Source organism: Saccoglossus kowalevskii, chromosome 7, assembly GCF_978046115.1.
Source record: "Saccoglossus kowalevskii chromosome 7, keSacKowa6.1, whole genome shotgun sequence".
Taxonomy (NCBI): domain Eukaryota; kingdom Metazoa; phylum Hemichordata; class Enteropneusta; family Harrimaniidae; genus Saccoglossus; species Saccoglossus kowalevskii.
Genome location: NC_140647.1, coordinates 32,763,827 through 32,791,779, shown reverse-complemented (window position 1 = coordinate 32,791,779; position 27,953 = coordinate 32,763,827). Strand labels below are relative to the sequence as shown.

Here is a 27,953-nt window from a genome sequence, read left to right as displayed (position 1 = left end):
GTATGTGTACTTGCTTGGACTCCCAGAATACAATAAAAACAAGCCATCAGTAATGGGTGATCGATTTGAAATCTGGGTCGAGTGCTAGAAAAATTAGTCCTTCTTTCCATTTAGAGTTCTTTTTGAACTTCTGTTGAGAACTTTCTTTCAAATGAGTTACCCCTGACTACTATACTCTTTTGCTAGTACTACATGCTGCTGTGTAAAAAAAACCAAAAAAAACATGACACCAGGAAGCAGAACAGGATTACATTAAAATTTTGTTATTTAATTACAAAAACGTGACCTAATATAATTTGTTTGTCCCCTTGAAAGGCTGGCCATAAAAAGCCAAGGTGGCAAATTTCAGATCCTGTGGGGTGCATGAACTACAACGCATACAATTTGGCAATGCATAGTTTTATGTTTGTTATACCCTCCCCCCAATTTTTTTTTTTAATAGTACAAAATATTTCTAAATTTAAACAATTTTAAAGGGAAAGATTTGTAGGTATACATGAAGGACAATGGGTTAAAAGAGTTTTTTTTTTTTTTTTTACAGAGAAGATATATATAAAAAAAATCTTTTTTAAAATGCTGTACACTAAAGCTATCAAAAAGACCATATTTATATGGCTTGTCCAGCACTTAACGGAAGACCACCTTTGAAGTAAAAATTAAGCCACTATCCAAGACACTTAATACTCTGGAAGATGAGTACACTGATACACAGATATTAAAAAGCACTACATAGATGTGTTTAAAAAGAAATTGCATGTAACTGAATTCACATTTTCAGCAGAACAGTACAAAAACAGGTAACATACAAACCCAACATACTCAGAACAAGGATAGAAATTTTATGAAAACTAATACATTGCATCACAAGAAACATTAAACTATTAAAATATTTAGAGAATCAGAAAAAGACTTGTACAAAATGTAAGTTCTCATTGAGTAACCAATTATCGACAGTTAGATGATGACAGCATTGTGCAACAGAACAAATCAGTATCTAGTACCAACTAGTAGTCAGTAGAAGGAAAAGTTACATAACAGTGAGATTTGAATTATATCTGATTTCACAAACGTGTATGATTATTTCACAAACCAAGTTTATAACTATATACATGTAAAGAAAATGAACTAGACAAAAAAAAAAGTTACTTTAACTGAATTTGTTTTTTACACCAGATGAAACGAACTTCTCCCTTACACCATGAAGTCCAGTAAATAATTATCACAGTGAGAAAAATATAGTGAATAATTATAACTCTAGGGAATCCAAGTTAATAATCACTACACTAGAGAGTCTAGTAAGTAATTACCAAGCTAATGACTATAGTGAATAATACCAAACTAAAAACAACAATGACCATGAAGCAAATATACTAAATACACAATTTTAAAAATCTGAACTATGACACTATCAAATCTTACTGAAACACAAATTCAGGAGAAGATAGTAGTTCCAAAAATATTTTCTAAATTGATAAATTGTTCTGAGATGCAAATAAATTTGACACTGAATGTAAAACACCTTAGAATTCTACAATGGCAGTAATGTGTTCTGTGGACAGAAAATACCCCCACACAGACCCAAACCACTGTATATGCTTCAAAATTCACAATTACAAGAGATATAGAAGACATTACACATTAATACTGCTTAATGCTGATCCAAATGTAAAGTGTTTACTATCTCCATACACCCTCACCTATGTACATGTACACAGCAATTATATACGAGTAAGACGCATATAAAACTAATTTCTCTTTCCTAGCATGTAGTGAGATTAAAAAAATGCAGCCCTGCCACTGAAGCAAATTTCACATTAGACAAAGAAAGTGACTGAATGGAATTTCACAATCAAAATCATTACATAAGGAATCTCAAAAAATATTACACAATGGAATAATGTTTTTATTGTAAACTAAGTTTTAGCAAAAATTATGGTGCAACTTTTTGCACAATTTTATTTATTTATTTTTTTAAATTTTGGTTAATTTTGAACCAAATGGACATAATTTTATAACCTATTTTTTTGGAAAAACTTCTTTTGTGGGAACTAAGTAAAGTTTACCTTGGCATAGTTACTATAGTATATTTTAGTGGTATTGGATGAAAGTATAAAGAACACATGGCATATTCAAACAACTGTAAACTGTATTCTGTCATCTTTGTGTGAACAGCATGCAAGAAATATTTACTCATTGTGAAAAAAAATGCAAATGGCTATTCAAATGATATGAACCAGTCACCATTTGGGTAAAAAAGTGGCTAATTATTCTGCTGTTTTCAAATACAAAATGTACTGTATTTTCTTATTAGCAGTGCATCTACAAATAGACGAAATAAAGTAAGCTAGAGTAATTAATTTAGAATCCTGTGTTACCTATTTGGCCATCTATTTTGCATCAACAAAATACATTAACACTAAGAATCTTCACTGAACCATTTAGGTTACTTGAGGGAGATAGAGGGCGCTGTCATTTGAAAATATGTCCAATTATCATGATCTAAACATTTCATCTTTATATGAATACAAATATTTTGCCTTTGACCTCCAGGTACATTTGAGATGACAACTAATCAGTGTCACATGTCATCAATGACAGTAGAGCCAATTTACGACAAATTAAACAAAAATAACAAAAGTTTTTTTTAACAAGTCATTGAAAATGACACGGTCCCCGTTAAATTTTTGAAAGTTCTCTTTGAGCTCGTCATATTAAAGCGGCAGGGTTGTTGCAGGCGTGCGAACTTCGTCCGAACGGGGACTAATGATATATCATTTTACGAAATGCAATCCCATTTTTTTTACACTGAATATTCATTCATTTTTACTTTGCATAAATAGAAAGTCTAAGAATTTGTTAATACTGCTTGTAGTGTGCCCAGTTGGAAGTAGTCTGTCTGACCTTTGACACTATGCTAAACTTTTACTTTGTAAGTATTGCTTATTTGCATAGCCTGTCTATCTTTGATTCAGAGGACTAAGCACCATGTTAAAAAAATGCTATCAACCGCTTTATCCATATTGAGTAATGAAAATATATTGAACAAATTTCCAATCATTTAATAAAAAATACAAAAACATTTTTTTACAGCCATTCTATGGCTAATAAGACAGGCACTAGTTTTCAAGCCAGGGGCAGGAGGTTTAAATAATTTTAAAACATTTAAAATGTGACAAAACTACTATGAATACTAACCTGCAAAAGCATTTCAATAAAAATAAATACCTAAACCACAACAAAATGATAAAAACTCGCTAAAATGTAGTTACAAAATCAAAGCAGTTTCAAAGCCATGCGCATTATTAAAAGAGGAAATATGATTGGGCGATGAATAACAGGTACTGCTAACCACTCAGATTTTTTTATTTACAGTAAGTGACGCATATGAACAATAACGATCACTACTAGCATGTTTGAAAGGTACTATTAACACTAATAAATCTATGTCTGTACATGTATATAAAATAGTTAGTATCATGTCTAACTCGTCAAAGAGAAAATAATCTTGCATCTTAATAAAAAGTTGATTAAGTTTTCTAACAAGATGTTGTAATGTACAACACCAAAACTGTTTGCTGATCCATGGCAATGAAACATCTGTTAATCAGTCCAACTGCGTTACATTTCTTTGACGAGATAATTGATATTTACGAAAGTCTGGAGAGAATTGTCTGTTTATCATCTCACAGATTATTCAAATAGAAGCCTTATCCTGTTATAATTTTTGTTTTAAAAAAGCCCTCTAATTGTATCTATCATCTTGGTAAGTTGCTTCATATTTATAAGACTTCTCTGTAGTACTTCCATTGCGGGAATGTCTTGATGGTGTACTTCTGAAGCTGGTTGTGTTCTGGTTGACTCGCTTCCTTTTGAAGAACCCACACTGAAAACAACACACACATGAATGTTAGAGTAATACAATGTATACTATAATATGCAGCTGAGAGAAGAACACACAGAAAAGGAGAGCTGAACAAGTAAAACAAAAAATGATATAAACCCAAATCTGGAAAACAAAATAAATCATTAAAATGCTAGTAGACCATTATGATATAGTAACAATACACCAGGCAGCTAGGGGGTCATATGCTAATATGCAAAAAATGTTGTGCTCTGTAAAACAATGGTACATCAACATCATAATTTCATTACTGAAAAATTAGTCTATTAAAAATAAATCACTCAGATTTTTTAAACTGCAAATGAATTTTCAAATTACATAGTTTTCAATCCAGAGACACATACAACCATAAGTTAAGAATTTGTATAGTATGCGATAAGAACCCCCTAGGTTGCCTCACAAAAAACATTACAACAATACTAATATGAACATTTTCCCATGCAATCTATGAACAAAATAAATGATATTTTAGCAATGGATAAAGTCAGCAAATGGAGGTCACTTTGTAGCATGCACCTGAACTGAATTGACAAAACGCAACCTTAGCACACAATAACAGTATCTATCACGTTGTCGCTGCAGCCATATCAATATTTGGCATCGTTATCCAGTATTTTTCCCTTAGTTCTTCGGTGTCGTAGCGGTTGAAAAATCCAGCCTGCGTATGATACAGCAGATGGGATGAAGATGGCAGCGGAGGTAGAAATAGAAATGATGTTAGTGTCACAAGACTAGCAATGAAAACAAATGGGAATGATGTATTCAGTGTAGACATGTACCTATATATCAGCTCATATGATATAACATAGTTGAACTCTGGTGACCTTGCCCTTTGTTATATAATATAATTCCTTTAACATATTTTGTTTTAATATAAATATGCATTGTCATAATTAATTTTGAGTACAAACAAGTTTTGGGGTTGAACCAACAGTGGGGAATCAGTCTACCGAATGTCCTTTAAAGATGTAAATATCTTACAAAAACATTGGTGCCTTATTTGTTTAATTATTTTAAGGGACATAATTTTCAGCTTTATTCAAAGTAATTCAGATATTTTAGTATAAAAACAAATGCCTCATCGCAAAAAAAAAAGTGCTGCATTTAGACGTGAATAGATTCATAAAACATGCAAGACAACAGAAAATCGTAGCTGGCTTTTATCCAAGTATTTTGTACAGGTGTCTGTCAAAAATTAATGATTCACTGAGACAAATATGAACTGCCTCATTGTGTGACTACTACTGTATTATATGAAAAGTAAAAAAAAAAACACCCTTTATGAATAGCTATCATGTTGCAAGCTCTGCTTTGTATGCAAATCAACTTAAATAGTTAGTTGGTGTCTAGTGGAGGGAGAAGTCAACAGTACTGTTGCCTCCTGAAAATCTACAAACACTGCAATCTTTGAAGTGCGTTTTTAAACTAGTATTATAAAAACTCTATCATTCTGTTCTAATAGCTGAAACATATTCCTGTTAGTTCTCATTTGTCGAATGAAGTGTTTGTCAAATACAGAATACATATATTTTAGAACAATTTTCTTTTTAAAATGTGGATGAAATGTTTTGCTTTTTATGTATTTTTTATGTATTGTTTTTGATTTGATAACTTTGAACTAAACAGATTTTCTATTAGCTTCAGATCTTGATCAAAGTTTGGCACCCAGTTCATAGGAGTGCTTATATTGATTTTCTGACATCTTGTTTTCTGTAAAGATTTTATTGGTAGGTTTGCAAATGTGTATCAGACTGTGCAATCTCTCCATGAGTTGGTTTTGAAACCCAGTATGGGATTCTGAGATACATTACCAAGGATATTATTACAAGATAAATCATTTGCTTCATTGAACGCATACAACAATGCATATTTCCACCGAGATCAGTGACCTTTGATGTGTATCACCAGTAATCAGTCAAGTAGAAACAGTCAAAATATTTTATCAGATTTTCTCAATTTTTGCATGATATTTTCATACAGGACATCTGTTGTTCAAACTCGGGGAAGACTTTATACTGATGAATAAGGTGACCAAGTTTGATGAAGTTTGGAATAGAATTAGTAAAGTTATTATGCACACAATAGCAATTATTAACGACGACGACGACGACGACGACAACGACAACAACAACAACAACAACGACTACGCCGGACAAAATTTTTCCCTTAATATACCTTTCCCTTCCATCTTTGATGGTACGGGCAAGGTAAAAATGGTCTTGCTGAGATGTTAATTCTAACAAAATCAGTAGTCTTGGTACATGTGTGGGGTACTGCATAAAATTGTTAACACCATCAAGATGCAATGTATTGTACTCATTACACAAAGTATCTGACACAAGCAGGTGAATTTCAGAGACAGACACACTTTCAACACCATTCAAGAGACTTACCCTCCAAAGGATTATAACTACTATAATGAGAAGGAGAAGACCACCTAGTGCTGCTAATATTATTATCCAGATTGGCACAGCTTTTTTCTCCTCAATGATAGCTAAGTCTGGGTGAGCTTCTGTGATTATCTGAAGATGAAACAAGATAGCCAGATATGAGAAACAGTAATACTGTAGTTGTTTTTTTAGTTGCTTACATTAATGACAGCTTTGTCTATATTCAAGATAAACCATATTTTACTAACCCCGTTTACAATAAATACGAGTCTTGGTTTATGTGCACTGTTATCAGAGATGCCCTTCTAATAAAGCAAATATGGTATTTCTATTCACTTTTGTCTGTAATAGTGTGAAGCATTTCAACAACATCTGTTGTAGCGAAATTTCAAATCTGTTTGTCATAAAGAAATTGACTAAATGTAACTGTAACTTCAAGAAAGTTCTACAAATCAAGACGATGACGACAACAACGACAGACCCCCCCCCCTCCCCTATATACATTACCTTTTATCTTGATTAATCCAACATATTTGAGTTTAGGGACATGAACATTCATCAAACAAATGTGACCGTTTACACATTTAACAAACACAAAACAAAGAAACAGAACGCGATGACTCATGAGAATAGTCACGGTCTTACCTCCAAACTATTGTCACTTGGATCCAGCTCTCCTATATACTGACCATTTAAAATTTTTACTTCTCCAGTTGAAACAATATTAACCGATGTTACTTTACGAAAATCCTGAAAGTAAAACATAATGCCATTTTACTATAATAGATTACAAGATTACTCATTTATCTCTGTCTACATATTAAATTTTGGCAGGACTCCAGAAGGAGTACTTACACTTTATGCACATTTTTTTTTAATTATGCTAATTTATTCATGATGTAGCAGTTTCTGTGCTCATGAATATTTATTAATTTGTGGATCAATACATTCTAAAAGGGGCAATATATTATTTTTGGGGGAAGAGTTAGAAAGGGGGATTAGCAATCCTTAGGGGGTCAATACATTGATCCTCGTGTCTGGGAATTGAACCGGGGTTCTCCTGATCACTGTGTAGACAACTGACCCACAAGACCACAATGGATTAACTGGATGTGTTTGCATTTGATGAGACTATATAGTGTGTATATATATAGAAATACAACATATTTCTATTATTGAGTTACAATTGTCCAAAAAAATGCCAATGTTGTGTTTTTACTTGTGTAAACTATATGCATGCCATAACCCGTTAGTGTACATCTTGCCAATTGGGTGTTTGCCATTTGCGTTGCCCATACCTGACCTGACCCTAACCCTAATGCTAAGACACGTTCCTGTTTATATAATGATACTCTGTTGTGCACTGTCTGCTGGTAAGTTGCATTATGTCAACTGATTAAACAAGTCGCGTTTAAGTAATTTCCACTATCAACATGTGGTTAAATTGTGACAATAAATGTGTGGACAAGTATTTGAGATTAATTTTGGTGTAGACAACTCTCTTTTAATTATTTTACACAATTACAGGTTGTTAAATTGAGAGAATAAATGTGCGAACAAATATTTTAGACTTATTTTGGTGTTGACAGCTCTCGTTTGATTAATTCCCACAATTACAAGTTGTTAAATTGAGAGAATAAGTGTGCGGACAAATATTTTAGACTTATTTTGGTGTAGACAGCTCTCGTTTGATTAATTCCCACAATTACAAGTTGTTAAATTGAGAGAATAAATGTGCGGATAAATATTTTAGACTTATTTTGGTGTAGACAGCTCTCGTTTAATTATTTTCGCCATTACAAGTTGTTAAATTGAGAGAATAAATGTGCGGACAAATATTTTAGACTTATTTTGGTGTAGACAGCTCTCGTTTAATTATTTTACACCATTACAAGTTGTTAAATTGAGAGAATAAATGTGCGAACAAATATTTTAGACTTATTTTGGTGTAGACAGCTCTCGTTTAATTATTTTACACCATTACAAGTTGTTAAATTGAGAGAATAAATGTATGGACAAATATTGACCATTATATTTGTGAGTAAATACCTGTTGTTTAATTAATTCCCACCTCTACAAGGTTGTTAAATTGAGAGAATAAATGTATGGACAAGTATTTGAAACTTATTTTGGTGTAGACAACTCTCATTTGATTAATTCCAACAATTACAAGTTCTTAAATTGACAGAATGAATGTATGGACAAACATTGACCATTATATTTGTGAGTAAATACCTGTTGTTTAATTAATTTCCACCTCTACAAGGTTGTTAAATTGGGAGAATAAATGTGTCGACAAATATTTGAGACTTATTTTGGTGTAAGAACTCGTGGTTTGACCAACTCCGACCATTGCAAGTTGTTAAAATAATGAAATAAAAATACTGGTATCATTGGATATTTGATTTAATTGTGAAACTTTCTAACAAAATGTTAACTGCTGGCTTCAAACCCTCAATCAACAATTCCGCAGACACAGTATAAATTCCACAACATCACAGAAGATATTCGTCTGTTGCCTGAATTGTTTTCGTAATATAGGGAACGCCATTGACACTTTAACAAAACTTACCTTGACTTGGGTCTTGTTTATCTCTTGTCACAATCTGGAAACTGTTGAACAAATTGCGCGTCATCCAGTTTAAGACGTAAGTTATTTTATTATTTATTCATTCAGTTTTGTATGGTGGAGTTTTGTGAGGTTTATTATTTTTTCGCGACGTTTTTTGTTTACTTGTTTACGGCTTGAGAGATTTCAGTTTATTTGATTTACGTTTTTACGGTAGCTCTGAGCGGGACTCGAACCCACTGTCTTTTCAAGCTAATTTTGTTTTATTTTGATGGCACGCTTGTGTACCACGCCACGACGTTGGTCGTTAAGTGGTGTTCATTTTTCTAACTACTCCAGTGTACCGATGAGTTGAACGGAAAAGCCAAAACTATTGCTCGTTTCTGATTGCTTCGGTTCTGGTGAGTGTGTATCTAGTGTGATTCGAACCCATGTCGTTTGTATTGGGCGTTTTTTATTTCCCATGTTGGCTACGTCGTAATATGCAACCACTTCCCCGTTTTATTGTGATTTTGAGAGTGTTTAATGATGTCTTCCTCACCCGTCACGCCATGACCCAGTTTCAACCACACGGCTATTTTGCAACAAAGTGCGTGACCATCAGCGTCACCCGACTGACTATATGATCGTTCTGTTCAACTGTTAAGCTAGGATTTATTACAGTAACTGTTATTATCATTATATTGTCACATGATTTGTTTTACTTTATGTGTAATGTCTTAAGTATCTTTATTGTAATTTGTAGATACCAATTCGTATTTTCCGAGGAAACGACCCCGATTGAAGGTCATGTATTTTGTGACGTCACCAATTCGTGTGTAGGTACGGCTTCTTGATCCGTGCCTAAATTTTCAGTAGTCTTCTCTAGTGTGTATCAATAAAAAATCTGGCAATTGTATCATCACTTCACTGTTAACTAACAACCTGTGTTATGTTTTTAATACTGCAATTGGCTTTAAATTAAATCATAAATAAATATTATATCTACAGTATAACAACCTGCAATAGACAATATTCGGGGTCAATCCTTTTTATCACTAACTCACCCTTAAAGCAAATGGGTTGTTACCTGCACACATGCTAGAATTTGGTCCTAAGCATCGAAAACAATGCGTGATGAAATAGGCAATGGCTTATTGGCAGACACTAATTTGTGACATGGCTATGTGTTGTATGCGTATGTATGACTGCCCTGCTTCAACACATTTCCTGCAGATGTCTTCTCTTCCTATTCATTTTTAGATATCCATGGAAGTTTTTGGCAGGTGTTGTGTTAATCATGTTTTGTACCTACCTCAAGAAAAGTACTATTCCAGAGTCTCGATCTAATTCTAACCACAGTGGAATCACCGCTTGCCAATGGTCCCGTAAAACAATCAAATGTGAAGCACCTAGCAGTCCCGTGTTGGCATGACTAAAATAGAAATACAACAAATCAACAGGCTTAATACAATGGCAGGAACTAGCAACTTGAAACAATTTTTTTTTTCATGAACGGTATTAAACAATCACAACACAACAATTCCTTGCAGAACAATTCAAATGGAAAGCTAGGAAACTAATAAGCTGATATTGAACGCATGTGATAAGAGTCAAGCGTATTACATACTAAAGTTTCTATTCTGCCAGTCTTTTCACCAGTTGGACCGATAATATCATGGCTTGGAGCCACATCACGTTTTCGCCTAGTACTAGCAGGTAACTCGTCTGGCGAGTATACTATACTTTCATCTTTATTTTTCTGAAAAAAAATTACAATTTAGTATTTGTATTGATACATTGATGATTAATAATGTTGAGTTTAGGTTGATCCAGACATAAAAACTTAATCTTCTTACCTTCACATCCAAGAAATTAACATACATGGGATCAATAGTACAGTTTCCTTCGCCATCAAGCTCTGGATAGTCAGTCATGTACAGTAGCCACTTTCCGCTCGCCACTTCATATGGCCAAGATATAGTTATGTGTGCTACTTCTACTGTGCCGGGTCCCTTGTTTTTGAGCTGAAACCGAAAGCAAGTCTCAAAGTGTCAACTAATTTACTCAGCAAGCATAACTGTGTTATAGCTACTGTATATATTTTGATATTCAAGTACTGTGTCATAAGTATAGTAACTTTCCACTTAAGTGTGCTGTATTACTGACATGTACCACTGTGGCTACTAGAGTGCGCTGTATTACTAACATGTAGTTTTGTGGCCACTAGAGTGTGCTGTATTACTGACATGTAGTTTTGTGGCCACTAGAGTGCGCTGTATTACTGACATATACCACTGTGGCCACTAGAGTGCGCTGTATTACTAACATGTAGTTTTGAGGCCACTAGAGTGCGCTGTGTTACTAACATGTAGTTTTGTGGCCACTAGAGTGCGCTGTATTACTAACATGCAGTTTTGAGGCCACTAGAGTGTGCTGTATTACTAACATGTAGTTTTGTGGCCACTAGAGTGTGCTGTATTACTGACATGTACCACTGTGGCCACTAGAGTGTGCTGTATTACTAACATGTAGTTTTGTGGCCACTAGAGTGCGCTGTATTACTAACATATACCACTGTGGCCACTAGAGTGCGCTGTATTACTAACATGTAGTTTTGAGGCCACTAGAGTGCGCTGTATTACTAACATGTAGTTTTGTGGCCACTAGAGTGTGCTGTATTACTAACATGTAGTTTTGTGGCCACTAGAGTGTGCTGTATTACTGACATATACCACTGTGGCCACTAGAGTGCGCTGTATTACTAACATGTAGTTTTGAGGCCACTAGAGTGCGCTGTATTACTAACATGTAGTTTTGTGGCCACGAGAGTGTGCTGTATTACTGACATGTACCAATGTGGCCACTAGAGTGCGCTGTATTACTGACATGTACCACTGTGGCCACTAGAGTGTGCTGTATTACTAACATGTAGTTTTGAGGCCACTAGAGTGCGCTGTATTACTAACATGTAGTTTTGAGGCCACAAGAGTGTGCTGTATTACTAACATGTAGTTTTGTGGCCACAAGAGTGTATATCTTTTCCCTCAGTTCGATAGTATAGAGGGAAAATACTGTCTTCAATGTTACGGTGACAGTAATTGATCAGATGGGTGGGGCAATCAGATAGGGAATAGCGGGAAGCAGTAGGAAGTTAGTCAGTCTAGTCAGCAACTCAGCAGCTCACAGACGTTCAAGTTCAATTACATCAAATATTTAAACGTTCGCTTTGTCTTCATAATTCTCCATGGAGTCGCATAAGCAAACTGCAAGTAGACCGGCAGGGTCCAGTGCCACCGCCGGGAAAACACCAGCTACTACTACTATAATCGCTATGCCAGAAGAACAGATTAACAAGAAAACAGCTGATTCAGTGAAACAGATTTCCAACTAGTTATTGAAAGATCTGGACCAACTTGTTACATCACGAGTTACAACGATGACTAATCAGATGCAAGAGGCACAGAGTGCTACTTCATCGGCTCAGATAGAAACAATGAAGTCGATGAGATGGTCTGAAAAACCTACCTTTCGAAAGAAATGAAACAAACTACAATACAAGCATAATGAACGTGTATTGGAGCACATGGAAGAGGCTGTTTCTTCTATCAACGAGGAAAAGACAAGGAAGGCAAAAGAGAAGATAATAGACGGTATTGCCATGGTTAAAAGGCGTCAAAAACTGATCAAGTTGGCGGACATGTCAAAAAGCGGATGGGCTACTGTTGAGGAATATACTGCTCACGATTTAGCATCTGATGATGAAGATGACAAGAGAATACAAAAGGCAGAATATCGAGCAGCACAAAAGCTAAAAGAGCGGAGACGTACAAGTACAAAGGCGGTAAAAGACTACCGAGATAGCGGGAAAGTGCTACAGGTTGCATATAGTGAGAAAAGCGGCATATCTAAAAGAGTTGACATTTGCTACGGATGTGGTAAACCAGGCCATTGGCGATCAGAATGTAAAGATAATCACGCATCTGGTGCAAGTTCAATGCAGCCAAAGATAAGTTCATTTAATTCATATTTGAATGACAAAGTTGTGTGTTTACACGTATGTGATGAGAGTGTATGTTCTCGTCACCACGTCTTAACGAGGGAAAATCAGTTGGATGTGACAATACCCAGTAAAGTGGGTGTGGTGGAATGCGTTAACGGAGATATCATCTCCCATGGTGTGTGCAGTAAGGAAAACACATTAGAAAGTGATGTTTGTTTTGATATGATGAGTCAGGCATGGCAAGAGATTGAATGTTGTGGATCGAAATCCCACCCATTGAGTGAATGTAAACTACACTTTGGCTATGACAAGCGTGACAGTGTTGTGAGTCTACGAGGCAGATTGAAAGCTGCTCGTGATATGTGGAAAACAGCTGGTGTTAATGGCTTTGTACTTGAAGTAATTGATCAGGGATACAAACTCCCACTGAAAGAATTGCCATCTAACAAAGAATTGAGAAATAACGCATTAGTGTTGAAACACAATGATTTTGTGACATCTGAAATACGTAAGTTACTGAACAAAGAAAGCATTTCATATGCTGAGATTAAACCACATGTTATAAACCCTTTGAGTGTGGCAGTTAATCGGCAAAGTAAGTGTCGAATTGTGCTCGACTGTAGAGCAATTAATTGGTTTCTTCACAAATTCAAATTTCGATATGAAGGTAGCTCAACAAATATTTTACCAGGGGGATTATTTAATCACGTTTGACATAAAATCGGCATTTCATCATATTGAAATATTCCCAAGTCATCGCACATACTTGGGGTTTTGCTGGGATCTCGGGGAAGGTACGCGTTATTTCGTATTTAATGTACTACCTTTTGGGGTTTCAACTGCCCCGTATATTTTCACAAAAGTAACCAGAACCATGGTTAGTTATTGGCGAGGACAAGGTAAGAAAATAGTTTTGTTTTATGACGATGGCATTGCTGGTATATCGACATACAAGGAGGCAGTGGTATTGGCACAACAGATTGAAAGAGATTTAAGCCGATTTGGATTCCTTATCGCTCAGGATAATTGTGTTTGGAACCCACGGCAATCAGTACCGTGGCTGGGATATGATATCGATTTGAAAGACGGGAGAGTATATGGGCAAGAAATATGAGTCAAATGAGCTCTGGCGGCTATTCTTGAGGCCATTCAAATAATTTCCACAGAGGGAAATAGTGTGAAAGTGAAAATGTTTGCGTCCATTGTGGGACAGTTAATTTCATTGTATCAGGCTGTGGGGCCGATAGTGAGGCTCCGAACGAGATACTTGTTTAATTGTATCAATAGTCGCACAAGTTGGCGGGGAAAAGTCTTAGTGTGCTCAGAATCACTGAATGAGTTGTGTTTCTGGTTGAATAATTCGTAACGTCTAAATGGACGTAATTGGCATTGGACGCCAAGATACACACAGGTTGTATATTCCGATGCCTCGGGCATCGGTTACGGAGGCTTCTCCGTGAGATAAGATAATGTGAATAGTGTTGGTACATATTCAGCCACCGAGGCTGTACAAAGCTCCACCTGGCGAGAGCTTGAATGGCGATCTGCGCCGTTTTGGTCATATTTATGTCCCAAAGAAGGGAAATTTATGCCGAATATCGTAGATTGGCGTTATTTGCCGTAAACAGAAATAATACAAAAAGGAATGGGAAGAAATGGCATATTTATTGGTCAGTATATGGCATTTCATATGCTAGCACTGCGTATTGATTATACGAGTACTTAATGTAATATTATTATGTTGCAGGTCTAAATTTGCAAGAAAGAGTGCAAAGTGAGTTGGAAGGCGAGACGATTGATGAGGAGATTATCAACATAGCAAGTCAGATGACCAGTAGACTGTTAGATGCTAGAAGTTCGCATACAAATACTAAGTACTTTAGTGCGTTTAGAAAATGGAATAGTGAAGACGCTGTATTACTGACATATACCACTGTGGCCACTAGAGTGCGCTGTATTACCAACATGTAGTTTTGAGGCCACTAGAGTGCGCTGTGTTACCAACATGTAGTTTTGTGGCCACTAGAGTGCGCTGTATTACTGACATGTACCAATGTGGCCACTAGAGTGTGCTGTATTACTGACATATACCACTGTGGCCACTAGAGTGTGCTGTATTACTAACATGTAGTTTTGAGGCCACTAGAGTGCGCTGTGTTACCAACATGTAGTTTTGTGGCCACTAGAGTGCGCTGTATTACTAACATGTAGTTTTGTGGCCACTAGAGTGTGCTGTATTACTGACATGTACCACTGTGGCCACTAGAGTGTGCTGTATTACTAACATGTAGTTTTGAGGCCACTAGAGTGAGCTGTATTACTAACATGTAGTTTTGTGGCCACTAGAGTGCGCTGTATTACTAACATGTAGTTTTGTGGCCACTAGAGTGTGCTGTATTACTGACATGTACCACTGTGGCCATTAGAGTGCACTGTATTACTACTGTTTTGTTCGCTTATGATATTCTGGAAACTTGCATGCGGAGATTGTCCATACAAATTCAATTATTAGAAGAAAAAAAACATTTCAGAAATACAATTAATCGACTTACAACATAAATATGGTTGACTGGGTTACCAATCTGGTATTCATATTCCATAGCGCTCTCTCCACGTACTTCACCGCTATACGACACCAACTCTGGATTTGACTGCCTATCAATCAGAGAGAAAATAACAATCAGGAGACACTGCTTGTATAGACTAAAGGAGGTTAAATGAATGGTGTGTACTACGGGATAAGGAAAGACGTACCTCAGTGTATATAGGGGGGAATCCAAAGTAAGCTATTTGAACAAAACCAATAAACAAAATATAATTTGTATGCATTATTAGCATGTTTGATATTTTACAAACTGTATACACTCTGTTTTATTAAGACATGAACAGCTTACATGGGAAATTTATAAAGAAAATATAGAAGACATTTTCATGGCTAGAGAAGACATTTTCATGGCTAGAGAAGACATTTTCATGGCTAGAGAAGACATTTTCATGGCTAGAGAAGACATTTTCATGGCTAGAGAAGACATTTTCATGGCTAGAGAAGACATTTTCATGGCTAGAGAAGACATTTTCATGGCTAGAGAAGACATTTTCATGGCTGTTCAACGTTTCAATTCAATATTTATCATTGTTTTATACATTTCAAATGGCAGCTGAAAACAACTTCACCAATCACAATACCTTAGCCGATACATGGCAGTGAATCAACCAATGATTGAATGAAAACAACAATAAGGTGTCATGAAATGGCTTCTAAGTGTGAAAGTCTTCTGCGATCAATGATTTATAAATTGTTGATAAAGTGTTACTGTTAATAAACAGAGAACTGTAGTAATCTCCATTTGTTCCAAGCCTTTGGTGAGAAAAAATAAAAATAATGCTTGTTTAATAAACCTGATATTGTAGGGTCACAAATATACAGTTTATCCTTCAAGAACACAAATTACAGTTAGTTTATAGAAACCAAAAATCATGGTCTATTCACATAAAAAAATGTGTCCAAACTACCAACTACTGTTAACTGACAATTTTGTTGCAGTCTTCATAACTTCCTGACCCATTGACAAGATGTAAAACACACTATAATTAAGTCCAGAAAGGGCAAACTTAAAACTTCCTGCAAACTTAATTAGTAAACAAATTCAATAGCTGTGTATAAGATTGTGTCACAATATATCAATGCTTAATGTTCAAATGGGTAAATGAGTTTACTATGACTTCCATGCATTGACAGCAATGTCTGTAAATTCTGAACAAATAGTAATATAAACACTACATCCATTTAAACTTTTATTTGCTTAAATCTGAATGATATAAATGTCCAAGTTGTAGAGTAAAACTACTGACTTCAATGATTAAGAATTTAGAATTGATGCATCAGATATACAAATATTGACCCTGGCCCAGTGTTGATATACAGAATTATTTAACTGAAGAGATGGTAGCAACCCAAGTAATGTACAGTGTGATAAATCTTATAGTTGTCAGATCTGATCACAAATTAAAGTTGATCCATTGAGAAAATGACAAAAAAATTCAACATAAAAAGCAGCCATTTAAAGTTCACTTGTAAGTTGGTAATATATTGACAGGTAAATGTGTGAATCTTATTGGCTGATAGGGCTATGAGGTTTTTATATAATAACAAGCAGCCTCTCGGCTGAGATAGCCCCGCTGTTAGCAATGCACATTACAATTAAAGAACTGAAGATACCATTAGAAAATGAACAATATATATATAAAAAGCAACGGGACAAATCTGAAAGAAGTCCACACGTAGTACCTGTATATGTAATATAAAAGCAATCGAACTTGCGGTTTTCAACAAGAAGTCGAAAATATCACTTTTCACCAAAAATGACAAAAATAATCATCAAAATTAGATAATTGAAGATATCATCACGAAATGAACAATTCTGAGAGAGGTCCACATGTAGTACCTATATATGTAATATAAAAGCAATTGGACTTGCGGTTTTTAACAAGAAGTCGAAAATATCACTTTTTACCAAAAATGACAAAAATATTCACCAAAATGAACAAATATGAGAGAGGTCTACCCAAGGTACATATACACCATGTATCAAAGCATTCAGGCTCGTAGTTTTCAAAAAGAAGTCGAAAAAGTAAAACATTGACAAGGACGCTGGCCAATCACTCATATGATAAGCTCCGCTTGACAAAGTCGACAGCGGAGCTAAATATGCACGATACAAATCAACTTACCCTTGTAATAACAAATCTGTGACAACCTCAATATTTGCACTTATATAAGCTTCATCGTTGTATGGATTATCATCCCTACTTGTTCTGGAAAAAGAAAAAAGAAAAAGAAAAAATATTAAAACTATTTGCAAGTTGTTCCTGTGCAACAATTACAAGCTCTCCCAGACCTACCAAACAGAGATAGGCATTTATCCATGTACAGCATCTACGTAACCCATAAATACAGCTTTGCATATAATATTATTTATTAATTTAACTTTTATTCTGAACTATTAACAGCATAAAATCATAGAGTATTCCCTGGTGTTTGTGATTGAAAAAAGTACCAGTACTCACAAAAACCAATATCTCCCTATCAATTTCCCCTTTCAGAATTTGAAATAAAGAAACATTATCAGTGTAGATTTTCATGATGAATGAGATTGCTACTGGTGAGGCTCTGGATACATTTACTTACGTTTCAACAAACATATTCATTGATATGCTGCCAACTGATCCCAATAATCTTTCATGACCAAACTTTAAATTGAACATAATCTGTAAAAAAAAAAAAAGTCCATTGCATAATAGAGATTTATATACACGGTCATATGAACCTATCAAAATTCTGTTGTTAAATAATGTCACACAATGATTATTTGCAGGGGCTGTAACGCACTCAAATCAAAAAATGCTTTGAAAGAACTGGTGGTGAGGATATTGAAAGCAGGAAGTGCAAATAAGAAATACTGTATGAAAAGCACATCCCCAATTTCCATAAACTGTAATTGCAAAAATTACATGCAAAACATTAAGTATGTCTAATTTTGACAATTGCACAGATATGATATTTATGCATATTAGTGAATTCACATGACCATATATTGTCAAATGCCATCATAATAGCACTAGTTGCCTGTCAAAAGCGCTTAGGATATTACACTTATGCATACTAATGAGGTCACATGAAAATGTTTATAAGCTTATCTCAGAGCATATATACCACAGAGCATATATACCACAAGTTTCAGTGAAATCTGATGAGCAGTTGGGATGTTGGTGGAAAATCTAAAAATTGGCTAATTAATATGTAAATTATTTGATTAATATGGATGGTTCTCAATCAAAAAATCTAGGTTTGTGCATTAACCTGGAGCATCTAAGTACCAAGTTTTATTGAACATGAGTAACATGTGAAAATGCCTAAAATTCAATAATTAATATGCAAAGCATCCAAGTTTCATTGAAATCTGATTATTGTTTCTTGAGATATCAGTGAAAAAGATGCACACTTTCTTCATATTCTCGTCATTTTATGTGTTTTGCTTGCAAATACATTTATGTACATGTACCTCTCGGTTTTCAGGATACGGATTTCCTAATTCACAAATTATGACAGTTGCATTTTCTGGGTCATCATCACAGCCAAATTCTGAAAGCTGAAAACAAAATAAAAACATAGGTAAAAAGTATTATGATTATACATGCATCAATTGCATAAGTTAAATTAGCATACCCTTACTTTTGTTTGCCTTTGTTAGTATGTAATTTGCCACATGAAGGAAGTGGGCTTATTGCAAAATCATATTTCACCCAAATTGCATACATGTACTCTTACGTTTATTTGCCTTTGTTGGTAGGTATTTTGCCTCACAAAGTGTGTGAGCTTATTGCACAATACCATATCACCCAAACTGCATAACCTTACCCTTATTCAACATTGATATTATGGAATTTGTCAGGCACTGATTTCATTGTACAATTTCTGTAAGCTCTTTTTAACAAGCATTAAACAACTTACATCATCTGGAACATTTATTGGCACAACATTGACATAATCTAAACTGTCTGGAATAATAACTGTCATTTTGGCCTCGTATGCAGCTTCCCCACTGTTTGTGATTGTCACTTTCACAAACAAACCTTTATCTCCTTCCCCAAGACTCCATGTTGGAGGATCACTAAAAGAAAAGAAAATTAAGAAAAGAAAGTTAACAACGCAGACAGACATACTCGCACTAGAGTACGGTGATATAAGGTAGGTTGCATAGATGAAAATCAATTATGTTAAATAAATCAACTAAAATAATAAAATTAAGCAAGTGTAAACGTTCACCAAGATGAAAGGTCACCAATAGAGGGATCACCACAAAATGAACAAATCTGAGAGAAGTCCACTACATGTGAAATATTATGGCAATTTGGCTAGTTGTTTTTAACATATGTTTGCATGTCAAATGAGCTTGCTTCAAATGGCATGACACAGAATGCTAAGCTGTCAAATGAGCTCGCTTCAAATGGCACGACACAGAATGCAAAGCTTTCAAATGAGTTTACTTCAAATGGCATGACACAGAATGCTAAGCTGTCAAATGAGCTTGCTTCAAATGGCATGACACAGAATGCTAAGCTGTCAAATGAGCTCGCTTCAAATGGCACAACACAGAATGCTAAGCTGTCAAATGAGTTTACTTCAAATGGCATGACACAGAATGCTAAGCTGTCAAATGAGTTTACTTCAAATGGCATGACACAGAATGCTAAGCTGTCAAATGAGTTTGCTTCATATGGCATGACACAGAATGCTAAGCTGTCAAATGAGTTTACTTCAAATGGCATGACACAGAATGCTAAGCTGTCAAATGAGTTTACTTCAAATGGCATGACACAGAATGCTAAGCTGTCAAATGAGTTTGTTTCAAATGGCATGACACAGAATGCAAAGCTTTCAAATGAGTTTGCTTCAAATGGCATGACACAAAATTCAAAGCTGTCAAATGAGCTTAATTCAAATGGCATGACACAGAATGCTAAGCTGTCAAATGAGTTTGCTTCATATGGCATGACACAGAATGCTAAACTGTCAAATGAGTTTGCTTCAAATGGCATGACACAGAATGCAAAGCTGTCAAATGAGCTTGCTTCAAATGTTAAGACGCAAAATGCAAAGCTGTCAAATGAGCTTGCTTCAAATGGCATGACACAGAATGCAAAGCTGTCAAATGAGCTTGCTTCAAATGTTACGACGCAAAATGCAAAGCTGTCAAATGAGCTTGCTTCAAATGGCATGACACAAAATGCAAAGCTGTCAAATGAGCTTGCTTCAAATGGCATGACACAAAATGCTAAGCTGTCAAATGAGCTTAATTCAAATGGCATGACACAGAATGCTAAGCTGTCAAATGAGTTTGTTTCAAATGGCATGACACAGAATGCAAAGCTTTCAAATGAGCTTAATTCAAATGGCATGACACAGAATGCTAAGCTTTCAAATGAGCTTAATTCAAATGGCATGACACAGAATGCTAAGCTGTCAAATGAGTGTTTCAAATGGCATGACACAGAATGCAAAGCTTTCAAATGAGTTTGCTTCAAATGGCATGACACAGACTGCAAAACTTTCAAATGAGCTTAATTCAAATGGCATGACACAAAATGCAAAGCTGTCAAATGAGCTTGCTTCAAATGGCATGACACAGACTGCAAAGCTTTCAAATGAGCTTGCTTCAAATGGCATGATGCAGAATGCAAAGCTGTCAACAAATGAGCTTGTTTCAAATGGCATGACACAGAATGCAAAGCTTTCAAATGAGCTTGCTTCAAATGGCATGATGCAAAATGCAAAGCTTTAAAATGAGTTTGCTTCAAATGGCATGACACAAAATGCAAAGCTGTCAAATGTGCTTGCTTCAAATGGCATGACACAGACTGCAAAGCTTTCAAATGTGCTTGCTTCAAATGGCATGATGCAAAATGCAAAGCTTTCAAATGAGCTTGCTTCAAATGGCATGACAAAGAATGCAAAGCTTTCAAATGAGCTTGCTTCAAATGGCATGACACAGACTGCAAAGCTTTCAAATGTGCTTGCTTCAAATGGCATGATGCAAAATGCAAAGCTTTCAAATGAGCTTGTTTCAAATGGCATGACACAAAATGCAAAGCTTTCAAATGAGTTTGCTTCAAATGGCATGACACAGAATGCAAAGCTTTCAAATGAGCTTGCTTCAAATGGCATGATGCAAAATGCAAAGCTTTCAAATGAGCTTGTTTCAAATGGCATGACAAAGAATGCAAAGCTTTCAAATGAGTTTGCTTCAAATGGCATGATGCAAAATGCAAAGCTTTCAAATGAGCTTGTTTCAAATGGCATGACACAAAATGCAAAGCTTTCAAATGAGTTTGCTTCAAATGGCATGACACAGAATGCAAAGCTTTCAAATGAGCTTGCTTCAAATGGCATGATGCAAAATGCAAAGCTTTCAAATGAGCTTGCTTCAAATGGCATGACACAAAATGCAAAGCTTTCAAATGAGTTTGCTTCAAATGGCATGACACAGAATGCAAAGCTTTCAAATGAGTTTGTTTCAAATGGCATGACACAGAATGCAAAGCTTTCAAATGAGCTTGCTTCAAATGGCATGATGCAAAATGCAAAGCTGTCAAATGTGCTTGCTTCAAATGGCATGATGCAAAATGCAAAGCTTTCAAATGAGCTTGTTTCAAATGGCATGACACAGAATGCAAAGCTTTCAAATGTGCTTGCTTCAAATGGCATGATGCAAAATGCAAAGCTTTCAAATGAGCTTGCTTCAAATGGTATGATGCAGAATGCAAAGCTGTCAACAAATGAGCTTGCTTCAAATGGCATGATGCAAAATGCAAAGCTTTCAAATGAGCTTGCTTCAAATGGCACAACACAGAATGCTAAGCTGTCAAATGAGCTTAATTCAAATGGTATGATGCAGAATGCAAAGCTTTCAAATGAGCTTGCTTCAAATGGCACAACACAGAATGCTAAGCTGTCAAATGAGCTTGCTTCAAATGGCATGATGCAAAATGCAAAGCTTTCAAATGAGCTTGCTTCAAATGGTATGATGCAGAATGCAAAGCTGTCAAATGAGCTTGCTTCAAATGGCATGACACAGACTGCAAAGCTTTCAAATGTGCTTGCCTCAAATGGCATGATGCAAAATGCAAAGCTTTCAAATGAGTTTGCTTCAAATGGTATGATGCAGAATGCAAAGCTGTCAAATGAGCTTGCTTCAAATGGCATGACGCAACCAGCATGTTTATTCACCCACAACCAGCCAATAGACTGCCAAGCATTTCCAGACCGTTGATAGAGGCACTGCGGCATAACATACTATTAAATGGGATATTCTTAATTTCAACAGAAATACAATGCCATAACCTGTAACAGTCAAGTGACCTCCAACTTTCTTCGTTTTCATCTTAATTACCCAAAACATTGAAAGCATAAAGAAGTTGGCATATAATCTTTTTGTATTTAATGTTTGTCAGAAAGTGTAATACACTTACCCTGGTAGATCAAAGGAAGCAGATACACCTAATTCAGAATCACAAATATTGTCCCTTCCACATTCCTTTACAAAGTCAACCTGTGTGATAAAAAAACACATTACTGAGCTGGCTCTTATATTTTGCATTTTGCACAAGATACTTTAGACCCATCGATTATACATTTTACTTTCACTACTTCACTAGGTTTTAATTTCTCAATTACTGATGATAAAATTAATAAGAACATGTTAATTTCAATAGATTTATCAAGCTATTCACTTTTTCACAATTGAACATTAAAATACGATTGCACATCTGATATTGTGCAGTTTTTTGTATCGTATAAATTTTGCACAGTGTTTTTGACTTGCAATATAATATAATATAATAATAATGTTTATTTATGTTTATTTGCAATCTAATATAAAATGCCACAGTAATTTTTTTAATCAAAATCATGCATTGAAGACACTTTTTGACTCAATATTCACTAGAAACTGGGAAACGGTATCATGTTGCTTGTCAGAGTTTTGATAAGCTGCTGCCATTCTATTAGCTAGAATGTTGCTTGAATAATGTCTGCAGAACTCAGTGGAATGAAAAATTGTACATCATTGTATGTATACTGTCATAAAGAGATTCAAACAACACCATACATACCTTAATAGAATTGGTGATTGGCATGTTCATATTCATAACAGGCTGACCAGATAATGATGGAAGACCAGGTCCAGGTGGAGGTAATGCAGGATCCTCTTCTACTATGTTATACGACAATTCTAGGTCAATTGGCCGTAAGATATCACGTATATCATTCTGAAACCAATAATAATAATCAAGTCATCCTAGTCTACTCACTTTCCCAAGTTGGCATAGATTGACAGACAAAAACAATATTAGTACCATCAACAGTGATAACATAATTTCTTCTACCGGTGTGTACATTTGGGTATCACATTGTTTTATTGTATTGTTTTTTAAAACAGTGCTCAATTTGAGGGGACCCCCCCCCCCCCAAATTCAATTGTAAATGCCTTTCTAGACAACTACAGGTGTCCTTAGGAGGGACATATACAATTAAATTAGGGAGTACTGGAGGGTAGGGGTTGGGTTGGGTTAGGGTTTTGAGTGCAAAATGAACTCTTGATATAAACAAAACACTGCATGTTAACAAACTACATTAGCCAAAGATGAGATTTCATGGATGGTTAGATACAAGGTAAAGTACAAATCCTTGAATACACTCACCGTGACATATAATGTCAGTTGGTCACATTTCTGTTGGCCTCTTCTACGAAGCCTCATACTGTCTTGATATTCATGAGAGCTGGAGTCTTTAAAAAATACACGCGACTGCAGACCTATATCTCTCCTTGCCTGTTCAGCTTCTATGTAGTATTCAACATCTAAAATAAAATAAATTAAGGTATTTTCAAAGGGAAGGTCAAGCTCAATTTGTTTACTATGACAACACTATGTAGGTAAACCTGTGTTAGAGACCTACTCTATATAAAGACCATTTTAGGCAGTTCAAAAGCATAAATTAACCTAGTATGTAACCACTTTTTTTTCTGATTTGCCACTGTTGAGATCAAAAGAATAATTAGCGTTGGGATCAAAAGAATAATTAGCATTCAATTTAAAAACAATATTAAATTTCTTCAAGTCAAACTCGATTGATTTTGAATTCACATAGAATTTTGTGTTTCTGTTTAATATGACAGATCAAGCACGTAAGTTACATTTATTTGTTTTGTCGTTTCACATCATTAAGTTGTTTACAGTGAGCTGTTAGTAAACATATGCAAAGTTGTGACTGATACTAGGTACTAGAAATGAACAAAGTATGCACAGTGGGTACAAAAATACATATTTGACTGATTTGGATAACTACATACATTTTCAACATGTGTTGTGTATTTTGTTTTGCATTTTGGGTTAAAAAACAATTTCATGGCTTTATTCAGTATCATTCTTGTATTACCGTTAAATCTGTATTAGAAGCCACACCCATTTTTTTTTGGAACAAATGAGAACCAAAAACCACAATTTCTCATATGTTGTAGATTCTCTAATAGAGCTGCATTCCCTCTGGTGCATTGTACCATTTTAATAGAAGCTACAGCTTCTAATACAGATTTTTCAGTTATACCATTTTTTGTGTTAAATCTGCTATTCATTTTGAGTGATGGCAAATTTGTTATTTATTATAAAACTAGACCAATAACATGGCAGATGATGTTGCAAATACAAGTGGTTGATAGCTTGACACTGGTACAATAAAGCACCCTCATACATCATGACTGCAGTTTTACGACTCTAGTTCATAAGATGCTATACACAGCTGTGTGATTTATAATCATAAACCAAGTACAAATATAATCATGCAAGTTTGCATAGTTGCATAGTTTACCATCCATTTCGGCTATCAAGGAGGCTTACAGCAGACAATGCGTTAAAGCGCAACAGTCACAATTCCATGCTTTATTGTGTTCAACACAAGTTCCATATGGGATGTATACAACATGAGTGAAAACATTGTTTACACACACTTTATCACATACTAATTTCTGAACTACCGTTTCAAAATGAATCAATTGGAAATACACAACATACATGTAGGTAGGGCACCTTAAAGACAAAATGTGGTGAAATAAAAATATTTATTTAAATATATGATTATGCACCATTTGATGCAACAATCTTGTAATGCTCAAAGTTTAGAGTTACTTACCTATCGCATCATTAAAACCGGAGTCAGAAGTATAATTTAAACAAACTTTAACTGTGAAACTGAAACCAGAAAACAAAATGTTAATAACACAACTGCTTTGTAGTCTATGGCCAGGTAATTAGGATATACAACCAAACCACATCACATCACTCATTAGACAGTGGCCAGGTAACCAGGATATCAAACCACCAAATCACACTTCTACTCATTGGCCTGTGGCAAGGTAACCAGGATATACGGCTGATCTGCACTGGCTCGGAAGATGAATTCTGATTGGCTAAAAAAACAAAAAAACTTGTGGCGTTGAATGCACGTTCATTGTCAGTATTGTTATGCAAATTCAAACTAGCTAATCATTTACAACCTTCCGAGCCAGTGCAGATTAGCCCAGGATATATGATGTAACAACTTTAAAATGGCCCAGAGCTAAGTAAACTGGAACTCTTCCTTCAAGAGTTCAAAATCATAGACTTGAGAAAAGATATCAAAGTCAAATTACAGATTCTTGAGAAGATATCTTGGTCTAAGGTCAAATTCTAGACCAGGAGAAGATATCCAGATCTTACATCAAATTATAGACCCTGGAGAAGATATCCAGGTCTAAGGTCAAATTATAGTCCCTGGAGAATATATTCAGATCTAAGGTCAAATCACAGACCTTGGAGAAGATATCCAGATCTAAGGTCAAATCATAATCCCTGGAGAATATATCCAGATCTAAGGTCAAATCACAGACCTTGGAGAATATATTCAGATCTAAGGTCAAATCACAGACCTTGGAGAAGATATCCAGATCTAAGGTCAAATCATAATCCCTGGAGAATATATCCAGATCTAAGGTCAAATCATACACCCAGTCTTTGTTGAAAACATGGACCATAGAAAAGACATCCAGGTTTATTTTTAAATTAAACATTTAGATGCCAAGATATAAATATACCTACCATAGATATTCTTTTTTTTCATACTGGCATGTTTTATTTTTAACATCTAACATTGTAGGGTTTGCTTCAAGTGTTGAACCTAAATTTAGAACAGTCCTACTTCTGAAACATAAAGCATACAAAACACGTTGATGACATTATTACACACACACAAACATAAACATGTCTAGTAGTTACACCCAGCAATCAAGTTCAGCATTGGCAACATAGATATCATATTATAGACTGAATTTTGAAACAGACAACAAAAGCCATGGAAATGCTTTAACAGTTTTTAAAGATACAGTACAATTCTCGCGAAAGCTTTGGCTTCACTTCAGCGTCAGCTTCGCTTCAGCATCGCATCGTTATGGCTTCATCGTCACATCAATGTCGCGACATTAGGCGGTTATCGCTTTGCTTCATTGTGGCCTCATTATGACGACATTGTGGCATCAGCATCGCTTGATCAAACTACTGAAAATTTTCTTGTTTTCATAGATCACGGTTACTAGTTTAGTAACCATGCCTAGATGTTGAACAACCGTCAAAAGTTCAAATACTTTTTGTTTTAACTATCTATAATTATATGCACACAATCTGACCCTTTGACCTAGATTTGGCTGGGATTGAATATTTTAGACAATATTCCGACGTGACGCACTGCTACAAAATGTCTTTCAACATAAGTATGACATGGTTGTCTGGGTTTCTTTTCCTGGTTGTGTTGAGTTTACGATTTGTATAATTATTGTTGTCCCCCCCCCCACCAAGGAGAAGACAAGCCGAAGGACCATGAAGCTAAATAGAAGTCCCACTGAGTGAAAGAAAATATTTCTAAGGCTAAAATAAAACCTAATATTACACCTCTTTGTGTATTTGTCAATTTTGCATATATTTGGTATGACAGTATGTTCGTAAATATCTAGAAAAATCTCGTATTACATTAATAATTTCATTTGTTTGAAATGACTACCGACCATGTCCCAATACTTTGTTTGGAATATCGATTTCCGTGGGTTTCTCCAAACGGTCCTGACGTCCGTCATTCAACACAATCAGCATTTATTTATCGTAATTCATGGGGATCTTGTCCCGTAATTTGAGAGCTGTAAAACCAAATAATGAAACAAGTACTATTTATTATATTTTTTTTATATACCTCACCTTGAAATAAAACAAATTCGAAGAGCATCGGGGGATATATTAACCAGTCTTAACAGTCACTAGCTTTATTTTATTCGAATCCATAAAATTCATGTGTTTTTCGACATATGTTGGCAACTTCCGCTGGTTGAAAATGTGGGTGTGGTTCTCTCGCAAAGTCCTATTGATAATACAGACAAATATGGTTCTGTGACCCAGGTCGTGCTCCGATCAGGTGACTGTCAGCCAATCAATGATGTTGTAACAAAGCATATTTGACACAAATTGAAGGGTCGT

General features: G+C 35.3%; 1 protein-coding gene across 2 annotated transcripts in view; it reads right to left on the bottom strand.

Moving 5' to 3' along the window:
* Positions 1-247: 247 nt before the first annotated feature.
* LOC100329034 (integrin alpha) overlaps positions 248-27,953 on the bottom strand; it is a 79,545-nt gene continuing 51,839 nt past the window's right edge. Inside the window, exons 10-25 of one of the 2 annotated variants that reach the window (XM_006815776.3) lie at positions 26,532-26,633; positions 25,588-25,646; positions 24,102-24,259; positions 23,514-23,669; positions 22,872-22,951; positions 19,354-19,513; positions 18,905-18,991; positions 18,031-18,110; positions 17,574-17,657; positions 15,395-15,497; positions 10,699-10,866; positions 10,470-10,601; positions 10,155-10,274; positions 6,937-7,041; positions 6,295-6,423; positions 248-3,883 (exon numbers count right to left, since the gene is read on the bottom strand). In XM_006815776.3, coding sequence (XP_006815839.1) covers positions 3,743-3,883; positions 6,295-6,423; positions 6,937-7,041; positions 10,155-10,274; positions 10,470-10,601; positions 10,699-10,866; positions 15,395-15,497; positions 17,574-17,657; positions 18,031-18,110; positions 18,905-18,991; positions 19,354-19,513; positions 22,872-22,951; positions 23,514-23,669; positions 24,102-24,259; positions 25,588-25,646; positions 26,532-26,633 — 1,864 coding nt within the window. In that variant the 3' untranslated portion in view covers positions 248-3,742. Of the gene's footprint in view, positions 3,884-4,435; positions 4,560-6,294; positions 6,424-6,936; positions 7,042-10,154; positions 10,275-10,469; positions 10,602-10,698; positions 10,867-15,394; positions 15,498-17,573; positions 17,658-18,030; positions 18,111-18,904; positions 18,992-19,353; positions 19,514-22,871; positions 22,952-23,513; positions 23,670-24,101; positions 24,260-25,587; positions 25,647-26,531; positions 26,634-27,953 lie in introns of those variants that run through there. The other variant, XM_085501479.1, reaches the window with a different exon arrangement.